This window comes from Bos grunniens, chromosome 24 (assembly GCF_055505025.1).
Source record: "Bos grunniens cultivar Pamir isolate PY7600 chromosome 24, Bosgru_T2T1.0, whole genome shotgun sequence".
Taxonomy (NCBI): Eukaryota; Metazoa; Chordata; class Mammalia; order Artiodactyla; family Bovidae; genus Bos; species Bos grunniens.
This window is the reverse complement of record NC_141188.1, coordinates 61,696,331-61,720,975: the sequence shown is the minus strand read 5'-3', so window position 1 is coordinate 61,720,975 and position 24,645 is coordinate 61,696,331. Positions and strand designations below refer to the sequence as shown.

Below are 24,645 nucleotides of genomic sequence, written 5' to 3'. Positions count from 1 at the left end.
GAATAACCCATTTGGAAATATTATTTGTTTCCACAGTAACGCAAAACTCTGTGTGTGTGTGTGTGTGTGTGTGTGTGTGTGTGTGTGTGTCTAAAACAGGAGGCCCCAACTGCCAGTCCTAATCTTAATGTTTACTCACTCTGATCTTGGGCTGTTTACTTTCTTCCCTCATCTATCAAATGAGACATGCCAATCAGAGGTGTTAGTAACTTCCTTAAGACCTTATAGGATTATTGTGAAGAGCAAATAAAGCAAAGTATGGGAAAATGTAAGTAAAATATAAAGTATACACTCAATCCTTTTCACAATGCTTTGGGAATTTAAAAAAGTAAGAAAGACTTTACTTGAGATAGTGTAGTGTTGTGTTCATAAGTGAAAATAGTGTTTCAGGCACGGGAGTTGGAGGGCTTGACAGTACATCCACCATATCAGATATCTGTCAATTTTGTAATGAGCCTCAGTAAAGGATACTCGAGGGATAAATTGTCATGAGGAGATTAAGAGTTCATTCTCTCTGCTGAAAATGCAGATTTCCATTTTGGAAAACCTTCCAAGAGATGACTCCCTTGTTTTTATAGTCACCATGTTCCAGTGGCCCATCTTTTTATGGTATTGACTCCATGAGTTGGTGTCCAAAGTCATAGTGAAGAAAAGTGCAGCATTTTGCAGTTGCTGTCTATTGTCTGTGTGCTGATCTTACAGATATCAGCGAGGGAGCAGCGACACTTAGAAAAATGAAGGAGCAGCAGCATGTGTTGTTTTCCCACCCAGGGTTTCTACTATAAATCCTACTCTGAAGGGGCTAATGACCTTTTAAGGGTTTCCAAAGGAAATAAGTTTCTCTAGTGGCTCAGATGGTAAAGAGTCTGCTGCATTGTAGGAGACGGGTTCGATCCCTGGGTCAGGAAGATTCTTCTGGAGAAGGAGCTGGCAACCCACTCCAGTATTCTTGCCTGGGAAATCCCATGACAGAGGAGCCTGGTGGGCTCCTGGGGTCACAAAGAGTCGGACACAACTGAGCAACTAACACAAAAGAAGTAGATAAATGAATAATTCACAATTAGACCCAGCAAAAATATCAGGATATTTAATTATAGTATTTCTGTTGTTGTAATTTACACTACTGTTGCTTTCAGAATTATCACAATGTTTTGATAATTTTTTTTATGTAGAAGTTTAAAAGGATGACTTGGAGAAGTGCTTTCCATTTAGAATAAAACAGGTTTGATATCCTCAGGTTTTAATAACAGAATGTTGTGTGGGATGGAATTAATACTTTGACCGTTGAGGCCAAGACTAGGTGTGCCTAAATCATGGTCTTTTGTTACCCTGTGTTTAGATTGTTAGAATTGACAGCACTTTAGATTGGAATCTAAAGGCTTCCCTGGTGGCGCAGACGGTAAAGCGTCTGCCTGCAATGTGGGAGACCCAGGTTCGATTCCTGGGTCGGGAAGATCCCCTGGAGAAGGAAATGGCAATCCACTCCAGCACTCTTGCCTGGAAAATCCCATGGGCAGAGGAGCCTGATAGGCTACAGTCCATGGGGTCGCAAAGAGTTGGACACGACTGAGCGACTTCACTTCACTTAGATTGGAATAAAAATGAGCCACGCAGCCCAGAGAAGTGATGCCCTTCCTCCCCAAGGTCAGACTAGTTGGTAGCAGTCCTAGCAACAGAAGGGCTTCACTCGACAGATTTAAGTTATTTTTTCACTTGCTCTGACCTTTCCCTGAAAATCCTCTGGCCAGAGTACAAAAGCCGCTCCTTTTCCCATCTGTGCCCAGTGAAGAGTGTGCTTGGTCTGTCAACTCTGTAGCTGATCTGAATGCTTTTTGGAGCAGAGGGGTGTAGAATGCTAGTCCAGCAGAGCTGTAGTGGGAAGCACTTTGTGCAGTCGGGAACCCCACCTGACTGTTGTTTCTGAGTCACTCCAACGTAATCAAGCGGTTTCGGTGCCAGAGCTGCTCACTCTGCTTCTGCACCTGCCCTTTGTTCCGTCCCTCAGTGTCCGTCTCCCTTTTGTTCCGGGAGCTTTTCTCTGTCTCCCGCTTTGATCCTTGCTCAGAAGCGCCCCCTCAGGTTTTTCTGTCTAGGCTGCTTCTGTCTCCTCACTCAAATCCTTCTCATGGGTAAAGAGCGCACAAACAGGGCTGCTCTGTGGGGATGAAGGAGGCCCTTAGCCTGTGAGCCTCCATCGTGCCTGGCCCAGAGCCAGAGCGCAAATATGTGTGAACTAACTGCGTAAAAGTTTCAGAATTAGCAGAGGACGTTTTTTGTCTTTGATGTTCTGAAACAAAACTTTAAATGGACCATACAGATGAGCATTCGTGCCTTCCATGCTATTAACATTAAGGAGCCAGTGACCTCCGACAGTATGCATGGTATAGCAACCCACGGTGTCCCCCCCACGCTGTGGAGATGCATCAGCAGCCAGCGGATTACCTTGGTTGTCCCTTACGGTGAAATTGGGGTTGTTGGCAGCCTCAGGAGCCAGGCTATAGTAGAAGTGCTGGCCATTGCGTGGGTCGTCTTGGTCCACGGCGCTCACGGTCTGGATCAGCTGAGGGAGGGACATGAAACCAGGCGAGTCAGTCAAAAGCTTCCAGGGAAGATGAGACCCCAGGTTGTGTTACCTAATGAGGACATCCTGAAGCTCCCCTCGCAGGCTCTGTGCCATCTCACAGCCCAGACTCAAGTTTGGTTTATTGTTGGGGCTTCCCAGGTGGCTCAGTGGTAAACGATCCTCCTGCCAACAGGGATGACTCAGGAGAGGCAGGTTTTGATCCCTGGGTCAGGAAGATCCCCTGGAGAAAGAAACAGCAACCCACTCCGGTATTCCTGCCTGGGAAATCCCATGGACGGAGGATCCCAGCAGGCTACAGTCCGTGGAGTTGCAGAGTCAGACACGACTGAGCTACTGAGCACACACACGTGTCAGCGGGCCCAGGGTAGATGTCACCTAAATGGACGTTAGATGTCGGAATAACACTGTTCTCACTCCTCCTCTCGCCCGTCTTAGGCAGTCAGAGCAGAAGGCTGAATGAAAGGCCTCGGGTGCCACAGGGTCCTGCTTGTTTCCTGGTGTTCTGTCCTCGCACCTCACCTTCTTAGCCTCACCTTTGGGTTCCTAGTTCACCGTCAGATTGCTGTCTTTGAGAGTGAAAGTGAAAGTGTTGGTTGCTCAGTCATGTCCGATTCTTTGCAACCCCATGGACTGTATAACCTGCCAGGCTCCTCTGTCCATGGAATTCTCCAGGCTAGAATGCTAGAGTGGTAGCTGTTCCCTTCTCAGGAGATCTTACCAACTCAGGGATTGAACCTGGGTCTCCTGCATTGGCAGGTGGATTCTTTACCATCTGAGCCACCAGGAAAGCTTTGAGAGGCCTCTATTTAAAAATGACCAGTACCTAGTGGGCAGTAAACAGACATTTCATTGATTATTTCAAGTTAATGGAAAACAAATGTGAGAGAATGGGTCACAGAGCAGTCACTTTTGGCAGGAAGGGGAGCTAGAGTGTAGAGCACAAGGCCCCCCAGAGTAGGGTTACAGAACAGACAGGAACCGGAAGCAGAGCTTGGGGCCGAGGAGAGCAGGAGGTGGGGAGGTGGCTTCTTGAGCTCTCTGGCCAAAATTGTGCCTTTCCCACCCGCTCTTCAAAGTACTGGGTTGCTGTGACAGGCTTGATGACAGGATGGAAAAGTCGGTAAGAAAACAGTGTGACGCACACGGCTGAGACGTGGGCCGCAGGCGGGGTGGAGACATGGTGCTGAGGGGAGGTCTCCCCCCGCGTGTTCGCGCTCCCACCAGCCAGCAGCACAGACCGCCCACCCCTCTCAGGCCTGGCTCCAGACGCGCACTCCTGCTGTCAGAAGCTGGCTGTTAGCAATATAGAAGATGGAACATGAGAGGTCAGCGGGGGGCTGAGGTGGGCTTGCTTAGTCTCTCTTCATCTATAAATGTACCCTCACAGCGTCCCAAAGAGTGAGTAACCCAAGGGAAAGCTTCCAGCAAGGGGCTTGCTGTAAACAGTGTTGCCCAGACCCCCTTCAGGGGAGGACTTGATGCCCTCACCTGCCAGTCTCTCTGGGGATGGCCTCAGTTGGTGAGACCCACCTTCTCACAGTCTCCACATCCTTCCAGAACAGTCCGTGTCCAGCGATTGATAGAATGGTATAAAGGCCTGGCCATCCCATCTCGACTCAGGAAAGCCCTAGTTCTCGGCGTCGGTGGCGTCATCACGGCCGTCTGTGGTCTGCACCACTTGCGGACGTCTCTTGTCCAGCCCTGCAGAAGCTCTTGCCTTGCGCAGGAGTTGGTCCCAAGGGCATTCCTGACTCATTACTAAACATCCTAGACCAGAACTCCAGCTCAGCTCATGCCCCCTGCTGAACCCAAACTGGCACTGGGCCTGTCAGTCTAAAGGTTGGGAGGATGGAATTGAGTACTGGAGAGGGATCAGGAGAGCCCTGAAGAGGACTGTGGCCCAGGCCGCCCAGCCTGGGGTCCCTGCTGCTCCCACTCAAGGGTCACCCCAGTGCCCTATCCCCTCCCAGACAGATCCTGTAACCTCCGTCTTGTCAGACACGTTTCTTCATGAATTTTATAAACAGGTGAGTATGTGTGACTTGGCAAATAGTCGTTTCAGAGCATCTGACCTGTGAAGTCGTATATACATATGGTAGAGACCTGGGGCATCTGACTGGTTGGTTACAGGGTTCTCAGGAATGTGAGTGAAGACACGGCTTCGGAGCACCTGGGCCTGTTCTCCTGGGCTTGCTCTGCTGGGCCTTCCCTCTCCTGGGCCTGCTCTGCCAGGCCTCCCCTCTCCGGGGCCTGCTCTGCTGGGCTTCCCCTCTCCTGGGCCTCCTCTCTCCCGGGCCTGCTCTCCTGGGCCTCCCCTTTCTTGGGCCTGCTCTCCCGGGCCTCCCCTCTCTTGGGCCTGCTCTGCCGGGCTTCCCCTCTCCCGGGCCTCCCCTCTCCCGGGCCTGCTCTGCCGGGCCTCCCCTCTCCCGGGTCTCCCCTCTCCTGGGTCTCCCCTCTCTTGGGCCTGCTCTCCTGGGCCTCCCCTCTCCTGGTCCTGCTCTGCTGGGCCTCTCCTCTCCCGGGTCTCCTCTGTCCCTGGCCTCCCCTCTCTTGCACCTGCTCTCCCGGGCCTCCCCTCTCTTGGGCCTGCTCTCCTGGGCCTCCCCTCTCCTGGGCCTGCTCTCCTGGGCCTCCCCTCTCCTGGGCCTGCTCTGTCGGGGCCTCCCCTCTCCCAGGCCTCCCCTCTCTTGGGCCTGCTCTCCTGGGCCTTCCCTCTCCCGGGCCTGCTCTGCCTGGCCTCCCCTTTCCCAGGTCTCCTCTCTCCATGGCCTCCCCTCTCCTGGGCCTGCTCTCCTGGGCCTCCCCTCTCCTGGGCCTGCTCTCCCAGGCCTCCGCTCTCCCAGGCCTCCCCTCTCCTGGCAGGTCCGAGTCCATCCCTGGCCTCACTTGCCATTCCAGAGTCTGCTCGGCAGACCTCATGCCACCCTCAGCCTGCACCTCAGACGTCCTCAGGTTTCCCTCTGGGCTTGCTTCACCGAGGAAAGCACATGTTCCACTCGGCAGATGCAGAGCTGACGACAGTGTCCGAGAAATCTCACACAAGGAGGCCTGAGTCTTCATAAGCCAGACGTACCTAACTGAGCTGTGTGGTTTTGAAAATCTTCAAAACACGTCCCAGAGCCAAAGTCAAAGGGTTGGATTTACCTCTCTTGGGCTAAAGATAACGAGTATGACAGACTGCGATAGACCTGTGGCGCTCAACCTGAACCTGAAGTTGCACGTTAAAGTTCATGTGCCTCAAAGGGCTGTGTGAGAGACGGTGGAAGACGGGCACGTGAGAGACGGTGGAAGACGGGCAGGGAGAGACGGTGGAAGACGGGCAGGGAGAGACGGTGGAAGACGGGCACGGGGAGATGGTGGAAGACGGGCACGTGAGAGACGGTGGAAGACGGGCACGGGGAGACGGTGGAAGACGGGCACGGGGAGACGGTGGAAGACGGGCACGTGAGAGATGGTGGAAGACGGGCATGGAGACGCAGACGCGGAGAGGCGTCCTATGCTGCAGAGGCGGGAGCGGCGGCCGCGTGCTGCTGTCCTGCCATTCATCCCAGCAGGGTGGACACGCTTCACTGGGGGCCTGAGGGGGTTCCGTGCACTGTGTTCCTGTTACTGTGTTACAGAGTAAAAATGGCTTCTCGTCATACTGAATATTAAGTATGTTTGTCATAGTAATAATCCTGTATAAAACAAAAGTTTTTGTGTTGTGTTTCTGATGGTGGCTGTTGCTGTTTTCTCTCCTGCCTCCCGGTTTCTGTTCACATGCAGGTACAGCTTGGTATGCCTTCAGGCCTGTGCCTGTAGCCTCTGTGCCTGCTTTCTTTACACACACAATAACATGGGTCATTCCTTATGCTGGAAAGTGTTAATTGTAACTTTTATTAGCTGCATCATAATTCAAGTTTCTGTAGACTAGAAGTGCAGTAGATATGGAAGTAAATTTATCCTAGACTTGTTGAAAAAAGTGTAGGCATGCTGTAGACCACTGCACTGGGTTTCAGAACAAATGGATGCGGTAACAGATGAGAATGACTACAGGACACATTTCCCCACTCCCCGACCCGGGACACGGGAGTCACTTTTCTTTGGGTGGAAAGAGCGGTAAAGATGCGTTGAGGTAATGTTTGCTGAGCTCAGGAAGCTCGTGTAGTTTCTGGTGGTGTGGACAGTCTGCAGCGAGGTGTTGCAGGAGAGAGCAACAGAAGCAGAAGCTGCTTCCCAGTCAGAAGCCTGCGTCACCAAACCACGAGTGCTTGCCATCTGCACCCAGGCCCTGGGCCAGACTCCTCAGGGTCACAAGACAAGCTCGGGGGAAGTAAGGGAGGATTGTTAGGGAGTCTGCTGGGACAAAGGTAGAGAGGACAGAGTCTTACAAAAGTAGGACAGAAGAGGAGAGCGGGCACGTGATCTGAGGTGTGGCAGGTTGGGTATGTTGTGGGCACCAGCCTAACACATGCGTTAATCACACGGCCATTCCAGGCACTGTTCAGATGTTTTTCAGTTGCACCACTGGGATTTAGTAAAAAACATTCACTTAGGTTTTAAGAAGACTTTAAAAAAAATAGGCAAATGTATATGAAGATGATGGGGCTAAAGCTGTTTCAAGTAAGGAGACATTTGTTCCTTAAGATGCTTTTCCTTTCAGAATGTGATGTGACATGAGGGTAATGAGAACACGGGCGTTTCAGCTGAGGGAGGAGGGAGTAGGGAGGAATAGGGCAGATGGCCCCTCAGGAGGATGCTTGCCGTCAGAAGAAAGGGAGGTAGGAAGATACAAAACATGAACCTTCCTTACTGCAGATGTTTTCAAGGATTAGTGCTAAGTGGAGAAAAAGACTCTTCTTTTTTTTTTTTTCCCTTGATCCTCACGGTCCCTCATTTCCAGGACCCAAGGCACATGTTACTACAATTGGTTCTGTGGGGTTCAGTTATAAGGTGGGTAACTACCTTGCTTCACAGCCTTGTTTCGATCATAAAATGTAACCGAGGTTCCGAATAGTTGTCTTAGCAAATAAGCGGTTGCAACATGATAAACGGAAGTCGGGGACTCTTTTACAAACTGTTAGCTTCTGGAGTCTAAATTTCTTTGATGGGCAATCTGGTTATCTGTAACTCGTTTCCGCGTATTGGGAGGTTAACCACAGTGCTCAGGCTGCTTACCTGCCCTGCCTTGGCGTTCTCACAGACAAAAGCTTCATAGAATCTGGGGAACTCCGGAGCATTGTCGTTGACATCTAAGACTTTGATTGTGACAGGAACACTTCCAACCTGGGACGGATTGTCTACAGGAAGCACACACAACACAGACAAAAACCAAAGGTGAGGAGGGCTCAGAGACGCAGGAAAGCAGCTCTTTGTTGGAGCAGGTATTTGTCTCCTCATTCTGGTCTTTGAAGGGATGCATAAAGACCATGGAACTCAGCGCCAGGTTGCAGGGGTTGCCTGTTTAGAGTGTGGCTGCAACATGAGTGTGGGCTGGACCGCGTGTGTGACGTCAGGAGGAGAGGGGCGGGGTGAGACTCCGGGTTAGCAGACGTCACAAATGAACCTTGAAAAGAGGTTCTGAGCTTCTCGCTTGGCGTAGACTTCAGGTTCTGGAGTTGAGGGCAGGCTGCAGCGGTGAGACTGGCAGCAATGAGCTCTCTCCCCGGGAAGCAGCGCCCGGCGCCTCAGCGCCAGGCTGCCACGCCCTTGAATTGCGTGAGCGTCTGTGCCTTTTCTGTGCGTCTGCTAGCAAGGTGTGTCCTAATGTAATTGCTTCTTCACTTTACACCGTTTTGGCTACAGAAGGTTTCATAGGAGCCATGTACTTTCAGATGGTGGGGAAACCTGTAATCAGTTCTTTGAATTACGCTTTCAGAAGATTTTAAGTTATTCGTGGGATTACAGGTAACACCGTGCATTTATTTCTGCTTTTGGACTCAGGAGATGTTACAGGATCACACACACACCAAATCCACATTTTTGGCTGAGACTGAAGCTACTCACAGTTGTTCATGGGGGAAAATACCCTTTTGGTCTGTCTTCTGCTTGACACTGCTGCACAAAGGTAATTTCCCAACCCCACTGCTGACCCTCCTTGTCCTTTTCTGTTTTGGCCACCATTTCAGGAAGACAAAATAGAAATTATAAGACATAGAAAAGTATGCTTAGTAAATAATTTTATTGAAATGCCCTGTTCTTTTGGTTCATTTTTTTTCCCTCAAGAATATTTATACCTTGTTTTTCCCCTAAATATTTATATTGCTTGTTTAGCAAGAGTGCTGACATGTTTAAATTTTTCCATTGTAACTTGTGCTGGTACTTGTTTATATAGGCAGTGATAAAAATTTCAGAAAAATAAGAATAAATGTGATCCATAGTCCTACCACCAGAGATATCCATTATATATTATGTATAATGTTACATGTGTCCAAATTCTCTCTCTCACACACGCACACTGAAATTAAGAAAAATAAAAAAGTTTGATTTAGAACTTTAATATTTTAGGGAAAGATTTTCCCTGAAAGTCATTGAAATGTACTTTGAAATTAATTAATTGGTACATTAATTGGTATTAATGTAAACAGGATATTCTCATTTTACTGTATGACTGTACCATAATTTATTTAGTCAAACTCCTGTTATTAGACATTTAGGTATTTCCCCTCTTTTAAAATAACAATGCAATGGACATTTTGGTACATAAATCTTTGTTAATATTATGACTATTTCCATAAGATAATTATTAGGAGTAGAATTCTTGAGAAAAAGAGGATGAATATTGGAGAATCTGAATACAAAAGATTTCTTACCAAATTTCCCTCATGAATGACTGTACATACTTCTGCCAATATGTTTGGATTTACCATTTCCCTTAATATTTCTCATAACTTCAGTTTAGTCGCTTAGTCGTGTCCGACTCTTTGTGACCCCATGAACCGCAGCACGCCAGGCCTCCCTGTCCATCACCAACTCCCAGAGTCCACCCAAATCCATGGGCGTTGTGAAAGAAAAAAATGGAATGTAGTAGTATATAATTTGTATTGAGATTATAATGTTAATTTTGTTTATTAATCTTCAACTTTATTTCAGGTTTATGTTAATCTGTTGTAAGATGTTTCAAATTCTTATTGCATGTGTATGTATGTGTGTGTGCATGATAAGCGTTATATGTTATAAATGTCTCCTTTCATATAGTAATAATATACTATTTGCATTCCTAATCTTATTAAAGATTGAAAGCCTCTTAGATGTCTCAAGAATTGTCCCTTTTCTTCATAGAGAAGTAGCTCTTCAGTTTAAGGATGCTGTTTTTTGTGCTGCTTCTGCATGATACTTTTGTTTTTATCCCTAGCACAGGACTAGGTATATAGAGATCCTCAATAAGTATTTGAACTAAATACATTCATTCAATTGCATAAACCAGGATTTGCATTTTTTTCCATAAAGAATACAATTTTTGTTCCAGCAGGCTCTGGAAACTTCCGCTTTCTACAATGCTTATGTTTTGTCACTATATGGAGACCAGTGTATTGTTATACTTACTCATTTCCATAGCAAGGACAGTGATATTATGCCAAGAAAACTCTTCGCGGTCAAGAGGTCTTGCAGTCATTAGGGCACCTGTTGTAATGTCCACATAGAAGAATCTTCCAGGATCACTGCTTCTGTCAATGGAATATCTGTAGAAATGGAGATTGAATGCGTTGTCTTATTGGATAAGCATATTTATTCATTCTTATAACATATTACATGAGAGAACTGAGTGCATACTATGTGAAACAGGACTAGTTCTGGATTATAGGCCCTTGGAAGACTGCATTCCTGTTTTATCATGTCCAAAACCACTGCCTGCACCCTAAAAACAAATCCCCAAACACAATACAACAACAAAAAATGGTTACTGCTTCAATTTCCTCATTCAGAAAGTGAAATAAAATGGAGTGTCAAAGCCTTAGGGCAGTTTTACGCTTTCTAAAGATCAGTCTCAGCTATTTTTAAAGCTTAAAACTGTTCTAAGACTTTAGGGACACTCTGACTATCAACCCCTGCACGTCTTTGTTCAAAACGACTTTGATTCAAATAAGCCCAGAAATGCTGAATCGGAACCGGGAAAGGTCGGGTCGGGCGGTTCCGGCTCCTGTAAGTGGTATCACCTACTGAGAAGGAAAGTTTTGAATCAGGTCCTTTGTAAACCTACTAGTGACTTGTTGACAGACACAGTTATGTTATTTGCTAGATGGGTGTCCTTATCTAGGGAATGTTTTAGCAAGATGGACCGGGGTCTGTCTAGGTTGTTTATTGTAAATAGCCTGGAATTTATGGGGCACAGCTTGCTTGAAAATGTCATGTGAGTAGTGTAGTTAATGGAGTATAAAAAGCAGATGTTACATAACTAAAGCAGCTTTCAGGCAATGCCCTTCATTCATTGCTCACACCTTTCATATTCCGTGTGGACCAACACGCACCTTGTACAGAAAATAGAAGGGTATTTGCAGGTGCCTACACCTAATGGTTCCAGACCTCGCTAAGGGAAGAGAAAAATTGAAAGTGTTAGTGACAGTCGTGTCCGAGGTTTTGCGACCCCATGGACTAGAGCCCACCAGGCTCCTCTGTCCGTGGGATTTCCCAGGCAAGAATACTGGAGTGGGTTGCCGTTTCCTCCTCCAGGGCATCTTCCTGACCCAGGGATAGAACCTGATTCTATCCTTGCAAGCAGGTTGTTTACCACTGAGACACCAGGGAAGCCTGAGGAAAGCGTGCTTAGCTCATGTTCTGCTGTTGTTTATATCCTTTGAGTACTTATTCACCTTGACACTGGGTAAGATCCGTAATTCCTGTTGAATCTGAGTTGGATACCTGACCCTTTGTGTTTTCTTACCTAAGTTGTCTTACCTGGTGCCCATCTCGGGAGATTCACTAGGTGTGGAGGGAAGCTTAGGCGTCTATGTTTAAAAGCCTTCTAAGGGATTTTGGTGTGTAGCCATGATTGAGAACCATTCTTGAGAATCTTATGTAGTCCTTGGTAATGGGCAGTAGTTATGATTGCTGCCATCTGTTGAATACCAGGCATTTTATAGCTGCTTTTTAATTCTACAGCATCTCTAGGATACATGTATATATAAATTTATATATAAATATAAATACATGTATATATAAATTTATATATAAATACATGTATATGTAAATTTATATATAAATATAAACATATGTATATGTAAATATACCAACCAAGAGAAAAGAAAACAAAGACTGAGAGGACTTGTCACTTTCACAGTCACACAGCTAGTAATTTTCAGGTAATAGTAGGATCTGAAATATACATGTTTATATATAAACCATTACATATATTATAGACTGTAAATTATATATAAACACTGGAGAAGGGAATGGCAACCCACTCCAATATTCTTGCTTGGAGAATTCCATGGACAGAGGAGCTTGCTGGGCTGTAGTCCATGGGGCCACAAAGAGTCGGACACGACTGAGCGGCTTAACACTACACAACACACAAATATATATATAAGCTATTGTAATATATTGGGTTCAAAATTCCATTTGAAGTTGCCAGCGGGTGCAAATGAACCTATTTACAAAACAGAGATAGTCACAAATGTAGAAAACAAACTGTGGTTACCAAGGGGGAAGGTGGGGAGGGATAAATTGGGAGGCTGAGGTTGACATGTGCACATTGCTACATATAAAATAGGTAACTGATAAGGACCTGCGTTTAGCACAGGGAACTCTGCTCAGTATTCCGCAATGGCCCATATGAGAACAGAATCTAAGAGACTGAGTATATGTATAACTGATTCAGTTTGCTGTACTGCAGAAAGTAATATAACATTGTGGATCAACTATAATCCAATAAAAATTAATTTTAAAAAAGTTGTCAGCAGAATTCCATGGCAGTCCAGTGGTTGGTTAAGGACTGCAGGCTCTGAGTTCAATCACAAGCCAAGTGCACAGCCCCCCAAAAAAGTTGCCAAAAATTGCAATCTGTATCTTAAAGTTGTTGAAACTGGGAAATACTACCTTTTTGATGGCGGTAAGCAATTTGTTTAGTGCCTTGTTTTTCAAACTGAAATCAATATGGTGGGTTATGATTACTGTAGAAAGAAAATCAGAGAAAGCAATGGCACCCCACTCCAGTAGTCTTGCCTGGAAAATCCCATGGACAGAGGAGCCTGGTGGGCTGCATTCCATGGGGTCGCTGGGAGTCGGACACGACTGAGCAACTTCACTTTCACTTTTCACTTTCATGCATTGGAGAAGGAAATGGCAGCCCACTCCAGTGTTCTTGCCTGGAGAATCTCAGGGACGGGGGAGCCTGGTGGGCTGCTGTCCATGGGGTCGCACAGAGTCAGACACGACTAAAGCGACTTAGCAGCAGCAGCAGCAGAAAGAAAATGAAATGGATATGGGTATGCCACACTATTACAGTAAGGGTAAATATTGATGGTAAAATGTTTGTTTCAGTATATATAAATACATACATATAGTTTATCCCTGTATATATGGGGCTTCCCAGGTGGCACTCGTGGTGAAGAATCTGCCTGCCAGTGCAGGAGACGTAAGAGACATGAGTTGACCCCTGGGTTGGGAAGATCCCCTGGAGGAGGGCATGGCAACCCACTCCAGTATCCTTGCCTGGAGAATCCCATGGACAGAGGAGCCTGGTGTGGTATAGTCCACGGGGTCGCAAATAGCTGGACACGACTGAAGTGACTTAGCATGCACATGACTGTGTATATTATTTGGTAAAGCATTTTGTTTCAAGTGTGCATTTTTTCCTGCTGAGATTCAGGATGACTGTTCAGAGAACTGGGAATTAAAAGGTAAGGTGACCACTAAAGGCTGGAGAAGTTGGAATCATTTCAGTTGAAACTCTCCAAGTGTTGGGAAATTTAAATACATGATGCTTTTCTTTGCCTCTGACCCTGTTACTGTAGCCTGGCCCTGCTCTAAGCATCTTACATATATTGTCTCATGTAATCTCCTCAAAAACCTTGTGAGGTAGGTATTATCCCCATTTCACAAGTGAGAAGCCGAAGCATGGAAAGATTAAGACGTTTGTCTAGGGTTGCACGGCTGAGAATCAAACCTAGGCGTATGAAAGCTGGGGGATGGCTTAGGGAAACAAAGCCTTCCCTCTTTTTGAAGATAGATGGAGCCATGATGGCCAACAATTGACTATTTAATAAAGAATAAACATGCCTACCAAGTTCATTTAAAATTAATTGGAGCATTTTTTTTTCTTTTTCTGGGTGTAATTAGTGATTTAAAGTCTCCTGGCTCTTTGAAGATTTGAATTTATCTTAGAAAAAAAAAGCATTGGTTGGCTCCTGACAGTCTTTTCTTTCAGCGCCCCCCCACCAACATGAGAAAAGCCAGCCATTCAGCCCACAGAGCCGGAGCCCTGATGGCAGCTCGCCCAGCGGCTGGCGGACCAGCGAGGTGGGAGGGAGCCTTCGAGGATGCCGCAGCGAGTGTCACAGAGGCGGGGGAGACGGAGGGATGGAACCAACCAACCGACAGGACGCCTGGCGGACAGCCTGCCGATGCTGCGCTGAGCCTCGGTGCGCTGCCCCGAGAGGCCACGCAGGCCGAGTGGGCCTGAGGCAGTGAGAGCATTCTTTACTCTGAGCGGGACACTGGGCCAATTTTCAGGAGCCAGGAGAACAAATTTAAAGGTGTAGATACAGATGGAAAATGAGGAAATCGGGAGACACTGGTGAATTATGCAGGTGGCTTTCCTTTCTCCAGCTAGAATACTCTCACCTGCTGTGGGCCTAACAGGCGTGTCATATCCACACAACACTGCCTTGGGCGAACAGTGCTCGTGTTCATCGAGCTCCCTGCTCGTTTACTTGGCTGAGGACATTCTCTGGATTTAGGAGCGATTTGAAAGTAGAGTTTCATGGACAGCATCCCAAAATCCACACACACACTCCAGGAAAGCACAGAGGGCCGGCTGTTTCCATACCGGCAGAGCCTGTTTCAGTTGCTGAATGGTTCCTGCTTGCTAGAGATTCCTCAAGCATTTATTAAAAATTTAGGTGATCCAGACATATCTTTCACGTATATATAACTAAATCTGGAGACTTGATTTTGGGTTTTATTAGTAAATGATGACCAGCTTATATGCCTGAACACACCATAAACTTTCTAGAAATGAGATTATAAAAGTCCTGATAATATCATATGTATGCCTATGGCTGATTAATGTTGAAGTTTGGCAGAAACCAACAAAATTCTGTAAAGCAATTATCCTTCAATTAAAAATAAATTTTTAAAAAGTCCTGATAATCTTTTTAAAAAGTCAGTGACCTTTTTATCCATAGCATTTTTAACCTGGGTGATGTGTTAATTTTTAGATGATTTAATATGTATTTTATTCTTAGGAATATGAACCTCATTTTTGGTAATTAAAATGCAGAAGATAAATTTGATAGCCAAGCAGCATATAACACATTCAAAGTATTTTAAAAGAAAATAACTTTTATAGGAAAAAAGGAGAAAATGAGCAATTTGAGGAAAGATAACAGGAAAGTAATTTGCAGATGGGTGTATTAAGTGACCGCCAGAGATCTGACTTCTGGTGCCTTCTTTCTGAGAATCCAGGATCCCCAGTGTTCTGCTTGGGCCCAGGGACCATACTTTGTTCCTGTGGGACAGTACAGAGCCAGAGACTATCTGGCTGTGTGCATTCTGATCCTTCTTTCCAACCAAAACGCAGAGAGACGATTATCTCCAGTTCTGATAAGTGGAATTCTGTTTTACCTCTGTCCTGGGATGTTAGTCTTCAGCAGACCTGTGGCTGTTGCCTCGCTCGTGCCAGTCTCTCTCTCAAGGCCTAAAGTCAGGACTTACTTGGCGATCCAGTGTTAACACTCCCACACAGGAAGCACAGGTTCGATCCCTGGTTGGGGAAGCTAAGACTCCTGCAGGCCACATGGTGTGGCTCAAAAAAATAAAGCCCTAGACCCTTGCCCTAGAATAAGCCCCCTGGTCCCTGCTCCGGGCCTCCCGCTTGTTCACTCCTGGATTCCTCCTGACCGGGCTCTATTGGACTAGACGGGCGCCCGCTGCAGATTATCCCGATCCCAGCTGTCCCGCCTTTTCAACAGCTTATCACCTGAAGCAGCATCTTCTGTTAGCCAGACGGGATTCCCTCATACTGTGTACCTCCCTTTGCTCCATGCCTGCAGTGGATCTAGGTCTGCTGGTATTTCTCTTTGCTTCCTAGATATGTGTTGAGATAACAACCTTAGTCCTGGATAATGCATGTTCATGCTAGGGGTGGGTGTGTGGGTGTGTGTGTGTGTGGGTGTGTGTGAATTTCTTTCGTTCCTGACTGCTTTCTGTCTCTTGCTTGTCATTTAGTAGAGTGACTCCTGACAAAATCAAATTTCCAGTGCTTACCACTCAGGAGTCTATAGAGTCAGAATCTAGAAAAAAGATGTGGAATTATCCACTGAATATTCTCATTGACTTTTTCAGAAATAGGATCTGAGTTTTTCAACTGTTGTTGTTTTATTTCAAACATTTTCCCTCCATAAAGTTTTATTCTCTAAAGTTTTCCCCACAGTTCTCTGATATGAGTAGATCAATCAGAAGATAGATAGGTATTCTTGGCTTTTGATATAAAAGTAATGTTTGTATTACAAATATAAATTTATAGTAGAATTGGTTTCATTTACTTATGTTGTTTTTTGGGGAAAAATTTCTTTGGAGGGAATGATGCTGAAGCTGAAACTCCAGTACTTTGGCCACCTCATGCAAAGAGTTGACTCATTGGAAAAGACTCTGATGCTGGGAGGGATTGGGGGCAGGAGGAGAAGGGGACGACAGAGGTTGAGATGGCTGGATGGCATCACTGACTCAATGGACGTGAGTCTGAGTGAACTCTGGGAGTTGGTGATGGACAGGGAGGCCTGGTGTGCTGCGATTCATGGGGTTGCAAAGAGCCAGACACGACTGAGCGACTGAACTGAACTGAACTGATGATTTAACTACTTTCTTCCCATCTTACACACTTAAAAAGCTTAAGATTGAACTGGCACTTGTATAAAATTGTCGTAACTTATAAAGATTCGTTGCCTACTAAAAATCAAGTATCAGAATTGAAACAAGATAACTTTAGCCATTTTAATGCCTGAAAATGTAAAATGTTTGCTACTTGGTTAGAGGAAGCAGATTTCCCCCACTAAGGTTAATCTCAGGAGAGAACCGTCTTTATTTTCCTTCAAAATGGCACCTGGTGAGGGAAGTAGCAGCTGACAGAAAGGCCTCTGACAAACTGAGGTGTGTTTAAACTGTGCACTCTGTGCCAGCGCCTGAGATCCTTTTGTGTGGCTTTCGACAATTAACGTGACAGATGGCCCCAAACAGCCTTGGAACCCTGATCTTTTGTGTCAAGCTTCAGAGGCTTGGCAGTTGCTCTGGAAGGCTGAAGTGTCAACCTGTCCACCAGCTGTTTGCTCTTTGGTTCCAGGGTCGATGGGAAGTGGCCATGGCTATAAGAGCAGCTCTCTGCCTGCTCTTGAGGGAGAAGCACCTGGGCTGGAATCTTGATGTTCAAAACATACTTTGGAGAGGCTGATCTGTAGGCTTACCATAGACAGTCAGTCTACGAGGCATCAAAGCTGTAGACAACAGTGGGAGTTTCCTATGTCTGTTCTTTCTATAGTATATGGAAATATGTGTTTATGTTATTTTTTCCATTTTTTAAAAAATGTCAAACATTCAGAAAAATTGAGTGTACAATAATTGCTGTTATATTCACCACTAAGATTCAACAATTTTTAATGCTTTGATATCCATGTGTCTGTTTGGCAACATCTGGGGTCTTTTTTGGGGGCCTCCCTGATGGCTCAGTGGGTAAAGAATCCACATGCAGTACAGGAGACACAGGAGATGTAGCTTTGATCCCGAAGTTGGGAAGATTCTCTGGAGCCTAAGGGAATGGCAGTCCACTCCAGTATACTTGCCTGGAGAATCCCATGGACAGAGGAGCCTGGCGGGCTACAGACTATGGGATGTGCCAAGAGTCAGACTTTATAGATTATTACAACTCAGGGGATGCTACGGTTTTTTTTTTAGCAGGTAGAGGCCAGAGACGCTGCTAAACATTGTAAAATGTATATGATTCCCTACTCAACAAAAAATTATCTACCCCTAAATGTCAATAAGGCCACGACTGAGCACTGAGGAGTGTGTATATGTGTGTTGCTGAACCAGTTGACAGGGAGTTGCAGTCATAATGATACTTCACTTCTAAATAATATGAAAAGAAAAAAAAAAGGCATTTAGAGAAAAAGTCTCCAGAGATGGAAGAAGCAAAAAGAAAAAGTGCTAGAAAATTAGATTCAAGGGCAGATTCTCAGATATAAGGCAAAGGTGAAATGTGTGGAAAAACCTGATTGAGTTGTTGGTCACATCCGGGTCCTTGGCAGAGATGGTCTGTATGGTTGTCCCAATCGCCACATCTTCAGGTACCTCCACAAAATAAGAGCCAGGGTCGAACACGGGGGGCTCGTCCACGTCCTCCACACTGATGTGCACTGTGGTCGTGTCTTGAAATGGGCCCAGGTTCAGAAACCGCATCTCGAGGTGAGGGTTGGCGCCCTCCACTTTTAAGGTGTAGCTTTTCTTTCTTTCAAAACTCAGGGGCTGAGAAGTAAGGACAGGAAGATTGCTTAGTTAGGAGCGTATGTGTCAAGGTTCTAAAGGATGGATGATACTGATGGCTGGCGGGTAGTTTCCCAAATGCATTAAAACGGTGGGAAAGAGGCAAGAGGAAAAATAAGTGAAATTGTTCTTTTGTTCCATGGTTCTTGCAGTTTCAACAATTTGGGTAAAGAAAGCAAAGCGGATGGTAGATGCTTCAGAGATAGTAAAGCAAACCAGCCTGCTGATGAAGAAGGCCACTGCACCCTGGGCAAGGCTGACTTTGACCTGTCTACTGTGTAATCTGCATGGTCATCGTTTGAAAGGCTTGTTCATTTGAAAAGGTGTCATGGTAATTAAAAGTGAGTTTGAGTTCTGTTTCAGTATATCCAAGCAACTGAGGCCTAGGCTTTTTTGTTTTTTCCCTTAAAAAAAAAAAAATCTTAAGTACAGAGACAATAGTGATCTTTTCTAAGAACTATCAGTAAACACCTCACGAAGGTTCTTAGTGCGTTGTGTCAGATCAATATTTGTGTGTTTAGTTTATCATAGACAATCTCTTAAAAACCTGATCCAGTGCCTCATTTTACACTTAAAGAAACAGACTCAGAGAGCTAGAAGACTGGTCAGAGCTGATGTGGTTGTCTGAGTCAGGGTGGAAAGGCTGTGTAGGACTTTTAGAGTCCTCATTCAGGGCTCATCCACAAAAGTTTAACTTTGTCTAATAAAATCCCATGTCATGACATATAACCTTTTTGGCGCTTCCTTTTTTGAATCTCTCTGTCTCCCTTCAGAATATTTTATGTTAAATACAGCACTTCAAGGCAGAAAGTAGACTTGAATGCTATCTCTTTAAGAATAATCCATTTATGTTTTCTTTTAAACTGACAAAAATGTATAAAAGTTTTAAGCAACACTTCAAAATATCATTAATAATTTTAAGAATCAGGGAAACTCATTTCTATACAATAATTGCAGAGGATAGGAAAGCAGTTCTTAAAGCTTAAAAGTCACATGTCAGCTTAAGTGGTGACTTAGCCTTTTTTTTTTTTCCATAAAATATGCTGCATGTCAGCACATTTCATGTTAGAAAGAGGCAAGTGTCTATTTAAGCAACTAGTTTGCTTTTGAGAAACAAACAGGAGAAATTGCTTTAACTAAATTTATTATTTTCAAATTCTAACCAAGATGTTTGTTTATTTTGTTGCTGTTGTTGATTCACCACTTGTTCCATATTTACTTAGAACCATAGGCTGTACTCTTTGTTTCTTAGAGTCCACCATTCTCATCTGAACCAAGGAGCCATTCCTACCAGCCTCCTTGGCTCCAGAACTCCTCGTCAAAAGGCAGGGTTTTCATAAACAGGAAAGTCTGCCACTCAGGTTTCAGTAAATCTGATGGAATAGATTTACCAATTTATTTATGCTACTCTTTTAAGTCTAAACATCTGTATTTCCTGGTAATTTATTAATACATTGAATTCTTTCAGAATTGTATCCCTATGTAGAAGTAACCCAAAGTGGACACTGATTGTTTATGTTAGGTTTGAGCTAGGCAAAATATGTTGTTCCTGTAATTTTAAGTCATTTTTCTAATTTGGCAAGAATTTCATAAAAATTAAGGTGTAATTTATATACCTTAAAATTCATATTTTTTAGTGTAAAGTTTTGCAAGTTTTGAGAAATGTATACAGACATGTATGTGTTTCCTATGATAATTAAGATACAGAACAGTTCCATCACCCTGTTACCTCCTGACCAATGCTTCTTTGTGGTCAAATCCCACCCCTGGCACCTACTGATCTATTTTGTGTCCCCATTACAAGATTGTCATATATATGCAGTCATTCAGTATGTAGTCTTTTGAGTCTGGTTTCTTTCACTTAACATATGCATTTGAGATGCATCCGTGTCTTTGTGAATGTGGAGTTTGTCCCTTTTATTGTCAAGTAGTGTTCCATTATATGGGTTTCCCAGGGGGAGCTAGTGGTAAAGAACCCACCTACCAATGTAGGAGACATAAGAGACCTGGGTCTGATCCCTGGGTTGGGAAGATCCGTTATATGGATATACCACAATTTATCCATCCTCCAGTGGAGGATGTTGTTCCCAATTTCTGACAGCTATGCATGAAGCCACTATAAACATTTGTAGACAGGTTTTTGTGGAAGCACAGGTTTTCACTTCACTTGGGTAAATACCTTTGAGTGGGATTGTAGGAGTATATGGCAAGTATATTTCTAACTTTATAAGAAACTTCCAAACCAATTTTCAAAATGGCTGTACCATTTTACATTCCCGCCAGGAATGTATGAGAGTTCTAGTTGCTCCACGTCCTTGTCGCCATTTGGTTTTGTCAGTTTTTCTGATGTTAGCATCCTAGTGGGTGTGCGGCGGTATCTCACGGTGGTTTTGATTTGCATTCCCCTAATGCCTAATGATGCTGAGCACCTTTATGTCTTCCTGAAGAGTTCTTTGTGTATTTTATATTACAGTCCTTTATCAGACAGGGATTTGCAAATATTTTTTCTCAATCTGTGATTTGTTTTTTCACTCTTTTATCAGTGATGAGAAGAAACTCTTAATTTTGATAAAATCTCATTTATCACTTTTTATTTTGTAGATTGGGGTTTTGGTGTCATATCTAAGAAATCACCTAACCAGGGTCACAAAGTTTTCTCCTATATTTTCTTCTAGAAATTTTATAGTTTTAGTTTTTTATATTTAGGTAGATCACCTACATTTATTTTTATAGGTATGAATCAAGGTTCTCTTTTATTTTTTTTTGGATACAGATGTCCAATTTTTCTAGTACTGTCTGTTGAAAGACTACAGTGAGTTTTTAATTATTATTAAAATTTCTTTTTAAATAGCTTACTTGAAGTGAAGTGAAGTGAAGTGAAAGTTGCTCAATCCTGTCCAACTCTTTGTGACCCCGTGGACTATACAGTCCGTAGAATTTTCCAGGCCAGAATACTGGAGTGGGTAGCTTTTCCCTTCTCCAGGGGATCTTCCCATCCTAAGGATTGAACCCAGGTCTCCCCCATTGCAGGCAGATTCTTTACCAGCTATGCCACAAGGGAAGCCCAAATAAGTTACTTAGTCATTTTTATATTATTTAATGTTATTGTATCCCTTAAGTAATTTTATTGCTTAAGATTTAAAGAAAATGTTGCCTTAATACCTTAAACTTTAAATTGCCCATAATTGATATATGAGTTTGACATTTCTCTCTTGAAAAGTTTTTGTACTTGTTTTTACATATTTAAATAATAAATAAAAGAGTAGAAATGTCTGAGACCCCTAGTTAAATTCAGGAAATTTCCTAGAGTCGGAGCACATAAAAATGAAGTCATTGTATCCTTGAAAGTTGAGTAATGAAAATTATGTCAGAAAATAGTCATGCAGTCCCCTCAGCGGAATTAATCATTCCCTCTTCTGCCACAGCACTTTGTCTTACTTTCTTTCTGTGTTAGTTGCCTTCATGATACTAGGGCAAAGACTATGATTTAGTCAGATTTTTATTCCCCAGTGCCTGCTGCTGCTGCTAAGTCGCATCAGTCGTGTCCGACTCTGTGCGACCCCATGGACTGCAGCCCACCAGGCTCCTCCGTCCATGGGATTCTCCAGGCAAGAGTACTGGAGTGGGGTACCATTGCCTTCTCTGTCCCCAGTGCCTAGGGAGGGCCTAAAACCCCCAAATGTTGTTACATTGTGTAGTGCAAAAGTTTGTCAACGTATTAACGTGTACTAGTTGAGTAGCAATATATACAGATGTTTTATTGGTATATTTCAGTGATTGAACAATATAAACTTATTCATATTTTGACATTTTGGATATAGAGTTGCTTCTGCAATTGATGGCACCCTGTAGGAGTGCGGGATGTAGGAGGCGGGATGTAGTGGTCAGTGTCTCGGCTGGCTAAACCTGGTCAAAGTCATCAATGCTGTACTTCATTTGAGTTCTGTGCGTGTTGGTAATACATGTGTTGAATTTTGCTGCCTTCTAAAATGTCTTTAAAAAGATTGCATTATGATTCAACATTGAAACAAAAGTTGTTGTATAGGAAAAATGACATGGAAGCAACAGCATTGGTATTAGTGAAGCAAATACATCTCTGTTTGCAAGAGCTTCTCCGGTGACTACAGACCGAGGAATAAGAAGGCACTGCACCATTAAAACTAGCAGAGTTTTTTTTTTTTTTTTTATGTGATATCTAAAACAAAGATGAGAATTCATGGCACCTTAGGTTTGATAAAATACAAAAGTTTTCTGCTTTGTGGCCTAAGGGGAGTGGACTGGAAACAATTGTGTATTGAATGCTGGAAGATGGCAGACACGCTGAAGACATAGATCAAGCTCATACACAGAATAAAGAATACCCTGAAAATTATATATTTCAAGTTATCTTTGAAGCATTTAAATTAAGAGACTGAACGTCAATTGATTGATTACTTGAAAGCCAAAAAGACCCAAGGTACTGAGTAGTAATCAGTGTGGTTTTATGAAGATCCAATTCTATCAATTCAACTTAATTTCTCTTTTTGAAAAAGTATGTGCTATTTTAGACAAATAATAGGCCTGAGAGAAATAAATCAAAAGCAGAACTTTTGTTTCAATTTTACATGACGTTATTAATGGTAAAGTAGGAAGATGGGTGTGGATTGAGCATCTGAGTGACTGTTGTTCCAAAAGTATAGACTGATCAGTCAATAGCCTCCAAAGTATTCATTATATTTGACTTGTCCATCTACTCAACTTATTGACCTCTTTCTTAATTCCATTTTCTGACACCTCATAAGTTCAGAAGAGAAATCCAAGTGACCTTGGCAAAACTGATAAATATTTTGATTAAACATGGATCTAGTTTTAGCAATGACAATGAAAGACAGTGTTCTGTCTTATGAAATTTAATCTTTTCTCCAGGTAAGGGAGCTGGAGAAGAGACATTTTGAGATTCCTTTCAGATACAGCCATACCACTGTGATCAATCTCATTATATATAAAATTGTAATAGAATATTTTTTAAATTAATGGCTTACAGTAAGGTCTAAGATATAGTCTAGTAATTTGATATAAATTAATAGCATTGTGTTGTTACTAAGGGGGCTTCCCTGGTGGCTGTGCCTGTGATGCAGAAGATGGTGAAGAGTGTGCCTGCAGTGCCGGAGCCCTGGCTTCTGTCCCTCAGTCAGGAAGATACCCTGGAGTAGGAAATTGCAACCCACTCCAATATTCTTGCCTTGGAAATCCATGGACAGAGGAACCTGGTGGGCTGCAGTCCATGGGATTGCAAAGAGTTGAATTAAATATTATTTTAAGATATAAAATAAAATTTAAAATATACTGAAACCTCAAAAATTCTTTGATTGCTTAATTTTTTAAAGGTAATTTTTGCCTTAAAGAGACAATAATTATCCAAAACTTTGAACTTTAACCTTGTTGATAATTACCAGTCATGGTAAGCAATGTATTATTATTTATAACTTGAGGCACACCACATAGGGGGGACCAGGGATCACACTGTCAACATCCACTGGATCATTGAAAAGCAAGAGAGTTCCAGAAAAACATCTACTTCTGCTCTATTGACTATGCCAAAGCCTTTGACTGTGTAGATCACAACAAACTGTGTAAAATTCTTCAAGAGATGGGAATACCAGACCACCTGACCTGCCTCCTGAGAAATCTGTATGCAGGTCAAGAAGCAACAGTTAGAACTGAACATGGAACAAAAGACTGTTTCTAAACTGGGAAAGGAGTACGTCAAGGCTGTATATTGTCACCCTGCTTATTTAACTTATATGCGAAATGCTGGGCTGGATGAAGCCCAAGCTGGAATCAAGATTGCCAGGAGAAATATCAATAACCTCAGATAGACAGATAACACTATCCTTATGGCAGAAAGTGAAGAAGAACTAAAGAGCCTCTTGATGAAAGTGAAAGAGGAGAGTGAGAAAGCTGGCTTAAAACTCAACATTCAAAAACTAAGATCATGGCATCAAGTCCCATCACTTCATGGCAAATAGATGGGGAAACAATGGAAACAGTGAGAGACTATTTTTGGGGGGCTTCAAAATCACTGCAGTCCGATGGTGGCTAAAGCCATGAAATTAGACACTTGCTCCTTGGAAGAAAAGCTATGAAAAACCTAGACAGCATATTAAAAAGCAGAGACATTACTTTGCCAACAAAGGTCCATCTAGTCAAACCTATGGCTTTTCCAGTAGTCCTGTATGGATGTGAGAGTTGTACTATAAAGAAAGCTGAGTGCCGAAGAATTGATGCTTTTGAACTGTGGTGTTGGAGAAGACTCTTGAGAGTCCCTTGGACTGCAAGGAGATCCAACCAGTCCATCATAATGGAAATCAGTCCTGAATATTCATTGGAAGGACTGATATTGAAGCTGA

General features: G+C 43.7%; 1 protein-coding gene and 1 long non-coding RNA gene across 2 annotated transcripts in view; one reads left to right on the top strand and one right to left on the bottom strand.

Annotated features, from left to right (window-relative positions):
• Positions 1-24,645, bottom strand: part of CDH20 (cadherin 20) — a 219,903-nt gene that overhangs the window by 9,203 nt on the left and 186,055 nt on the right. Inside the window, exons 7-10 of the mRNA XM_086373680.1 lie at positions 17,985-18,238; positions 10,109-10,245; positions 7,742-7,863; positions 2,443-2,560 (exon numbers count right to left, since the gene is read on the bottom strand). Coding sequence (XP_086229806.1) covers positions 2,443-2,560; positions 7,742-7,863; positions 10,109-10,245; positions 17,985-18,238 — 631 coding nt within the window. The remainder of the gene's footprint in view (positions 1-2,442; positions 2,561-7,741; positions 7,864-10,108; positions 10,246-17,984; positions 18,239-24,645) is intronic.
• The window catches only part of LOC147346398 (uncharacterized), a 187,103-nt gene that overhangs the window by 8,250 nt on the left and 154,208 nt on the right, over positions 1-24,645 (top strand). The window lies entirely within an intron of this gene.